General features: G+C 41.6%; 1 protein-coding gene across 1 annotated transcript; it reads right to left on the reverse strand.

The window, feature by feature from the left end:
• Positions 1–303: 303 nt before the first annotated feature.
• On the reverse strand, positions 304–3880 carry LOC125528373. The gene is made up of 9 exons (XM_048692852.1): positions 3867–3880; positions 2964–3184; positions 2689–2746; positions 2065–2458; positions 1924–2014; positions 1776–1850; positions 1460–1672; positions 874–936; positions 304–764 (listed from the first exon to the last, which is right to left on the reverse strand). Exons 1-9 carry the CDS (start codon positions 3878–3880, stop codon positions 487–489), a joined length of 1407 nt encoding a protein of 468 aa, XP_048548809.1. The 3' UTR covers positions 304–486.

The raw sequence follows: 3880 nt of genomic DNA on the forward strand, positions 1-3880 counted from the left end.
CCCAAACATAATCACAGGTTGCTTGCCTAGCCTTGAGAGTATAATCCTCTTAAATCCAAGGAAATTGTGAATAACCACAGGCTACTCATGAACACTAATGCCCCATCTGGAATGGATGTAAAATTTATGTTCTCACTAGTTATTTAACTCAAACTTGAACTAAATACCGGTGGCCACACAAATTTTACCACCTTCTCCAAACAGCCCCTAAGTAGTAATTTGACTAGTCGGCTAACAAAGTACTAGTGAAATGGTATAGACAGAACCAGCTCAAAATTGACTTCAAATCTTAAGACTGTTCTTCTAAAAGTATGCAATGCACAGTCGGAGATGCACTACCTTTCATCTTAGAATGTGGTAAGATATGCCTGCATACCGCAGCTAGAATCTAGAGATTATAAAGATCCACAGAAATTGAACAGTGATGCTGATTAGTGTAAGACCAGGTTGCACAAAAGGTCGGTGTTCTTTTTTTCAGGCCGTCGCCTAAGACTGATTATGTTGCTGTGGAGGCACTACAGCAGGCGCTACATGTTGCTGTGGAGGCACAGGAGGCTGCGCCGGAGCAGGCACACCAAGTTGTTGCGGCACGGGCGGTTGCTGTGGCAGAGGAACCTGGCGGTGCAGACCAAGACCTCCCGGTAGATGTTCTTGCAGTAAGCCAGGCTCATTTGTTTCCAGCAGTAATTCATAATCTTCTGTATTCAGCAGGAAATCTTCTATATCAAAGCTTGGAAAACCGGGGTCTAGAGGACCAGGAGCACCTGCAAGTAGCTCCGGGTTAGTACACATGTTTGAAAATAACTTCAACTTCAAGACGTAATTGAAGAAATAAAAGTGAAGGTTGTCATTCATTTTGGTGATACTACTCACCTTGGTTGTTAACTAGTGGCTGTTGGTGTTGCTGCTCCTGAAGGAGTGGTGGCTGTTGGGTAGCTGTAATTTAAAATTTCAATTATAACTTAAAAAATGAACAGCTAACAATAACTTATGGCTTTTTTGCAATCTTAAACACAGTATCATGAACAATACAATAATCATCTCAGAAGTACAAAAGACGAACAGAGAATGTTAAAGAAAAACGTGGATAACAAATGTACCATGCCATTACTCCAATTTTCCTATCAAAAAATGAGGTCCAGGAGGGAACATGTATGGGAAAAGACGTTAGGAACAGCTGAGCACAGTGCTTTCATGCAACCTTCCGTGCAATCCTGGGCTTTCATGCAGTGGCCACTCTGATGCCTCCGGCGCGCATTGACCTCTCTGATGCACTCACAGAGATAATGCAAGCGAACTATGCTAGCTTATTATTCAGTTGAGCATTTAATGTGCTAAATATTTAACCCTGCCTTAATGTTTTCCTCAAACATCTTTCCTTTATTCCAGTGCAGCTTAAAGACATAAAGGAAACACAAATAAATGATGCCATTGCTGGTTTTGGTGGATACTAACTAACCTTGACTGTTAAGTTGGTGTTGTAGCTGTAGATGTTGGTGTTGGTTTTGGTGCTGCTGCAGGACTTGTTGGTTTTTGTGCTGCTGCAGGACTTGTTGGTATTGTTGCTGTTGCAAGACTTGTTGGTATTGCTGCTGTTGCAGGACCCATTGCTGCTGCTGCTGTAGCAACTGCTGTTGTTGCTGCTGCATGAGCACATGCGGCTGTTGGGCAGCTGCAAAAAGTTACAGTTAGTTCACAGGTTTAAAACCAAACACCTAAATAGCTTATGGTTGTTATTCACATTTTGGAAATAGCCTCAAAAGGTACTAACTCACTTTCATAGTTACGCAGTTGCTGCTGCAGCAAAGGACGAAGACTTGGAACTCCAGTAGGTAGAGAGCCATGGAAACCTGCAATGGCTTATCAGTTCAAGAATTTGACAATAACTTCAAACAACACTACTCTGGTTCCCCTGCTTCTCACCATAGTAATTAGATGTCCCCTGCTGCAAGACCTGCGCACCAGGCTGGAAATATGCACCTCCAAGAAGAGAGGATTGGCCTGCTGCAGGTAACTTATGAGTTATGATTATTTCACTAATTTGAAAACAACTATAAAACCTACTAACTCACCTCGCTCAGAAGATGAGGCCTTGGCTCTAATACTTGCAAGTATCTTTTGTAGTTCCAAATGAGCTTTGCCAAACTGATTAGGGTTCCGCTCTAGTTGGTGATACACAGCAGCAAGATCTGACAGAAGTTTGGTTGCAATATCAATTAGGCCACCTATGTCCTTGTTCTGATGTCCACTGGAGTCTCCAAGAGAATATGATTGTCCATCATTGACAGTTCTCCTTCTCTTACCCGATGGCCCCTTGTCAAAGCTTGTCCCTGTTTTCAGAAGCATAAGTCGCTCCAACCTTTTGGTGACATTCTTTGTCACATTTCCGCACACATGAATGTGAGGCTTGAAGAAGTTTGTGGACCTGGTCTCAAACTCTTTTTGGCACATCAAGCATCTGAATTGGTTAGTACCCCCTGGTAATGAGAGTACGAAATCATGATACGTGCTCAGATGGTGTGGTTGTTTTGGATCATGCCTAAGGACAAATCAACATTTATTAGGTGAACAACAAACATGATGCTTGTCATATACAAGTGCATGATCACGTTTTCGAAATGCTCATGAACAACGAAAATTGCAGTTCATATTTACCATAACATAGAGCCGCAATGGCCATCAACTTACCCAATGATTTCTGGGAAGTATAGCCACAAATAATCTGTTATTGCATCCATTACAAAACCTGCATCAACCACCAATTTCCTATGAAAAAAATATCATGTTAGTATGAGATCATGAAATCAGCAAGACATGTAGAGATAACCTTTAAAAAGAAAAACTTCAAAAGAGGATGAACTCATTCATTGTTTTCTACACTCTCAGCCATGCCATGTATTATCTGATTCAGATTCTCAATGTTCGTAAACTCACTAGCTGATTCAGTAAGTGGTTTGACAAACTTTCCAGATAACTAACAGCTTGCTGATGCCCTTCATGTTGAATTAGTGAAAGTTGACCTCTGCGACAATGTAAGAAAAGCGACGCATGCCGCAAAATAAGACCCTCATCAGCTTCGTTATCCAGGGCAGGTTTGTTGTCAATGACAAGTTTCAGGTACTCCTCTAATTCAGACCACTTGCTTTGCGACACGAACTCCTGGAGTGTTGTGATATAAAACTCCCTGCAATTTTGTCAAGTACAGTAAATTAGAAACATGAACAGAACCTAACAGTGTGCATTTCATTGATATGTAGCATGGAAGTACAACTTGAATATTAATTTGAACCAATAGCAAGCTAAAAAATACCCAGACAATGTGATTAAGATAGAGATCATGAATGATTGTGCAGATAACCAAACCAATCAGAATCTGAATCTCTCCTATTCGTCGGTGTCTTCCCCCCTTGCTCATCTCTCACCAAATTCCTTTTCCTAAGATTTGCGATCCTGTTCTGGTGTGCGAGGGACACCACTGAGTAGGAGTTGGCATCGGGAAGTAGACCTAGCAACTAGCAATGGGCACACAACGGTGAAGGTGTGTGGCCCGGCGAGCCCGCACGAGAGCTATGGCGGTTGCAATGGTTGGACGATACAAGAAGAGGTAACGACAGGGTGGTGTATTCTCTGTTTAATCTGAACAACTAATGTGCTAAAGCTGTGTTTGCCTTGATGTCACATTCAGCTCATAGTACTTAATTGATGGAATCTCAGCTATTCATTTTTCTAAAGCTAATGAAGTTCTTGAGGTCAACATATGGAGTCTTAATTGTGTATATATAAGATATGGTACCCTGGCAACAGATTATACTCGTTTAGCCATTCTGCTGAGAAAAGAATACTACAAAGAAACAGTGGTTTCGTACTTTGGTGTCCTCAT

This window comes from Triticum urartu, unplaced genomic scaffold, assembly GCF_003073215.2.
Source record: "Triticum urartu cultivar G1812 unplaced genomic scaffold, Tu2.1 TuUngrouped_contig_4825, whole genome shotgun sequence".
Lineage (NCBI taxonomy): Eukaryota > Viridiplantae > Streptophyta > Magnoliopsida > Poales > Poaceae > Triticum > Triticum urartu.

Bases quoted from the DNA above. Each gene is read 5' to 3' on its own strand.
- LOC125528373 (XM_048692852.1), bottom strand. The intron at 2,747-2,963 runs GTTTGTCAAACC...TGGTTGATGCAG, and splicing joins AGCTGTTAGTTATCTGGAAA to GTTTTGTAATGGATGCAATA. The intron at 1,673-1,775 runs GTGAGTTAGTAC...AACTTTTTGCAG, and splicing joins GCAACTGCGTAACTATGAAA to CTGCCCAACAGCCGCATGTG.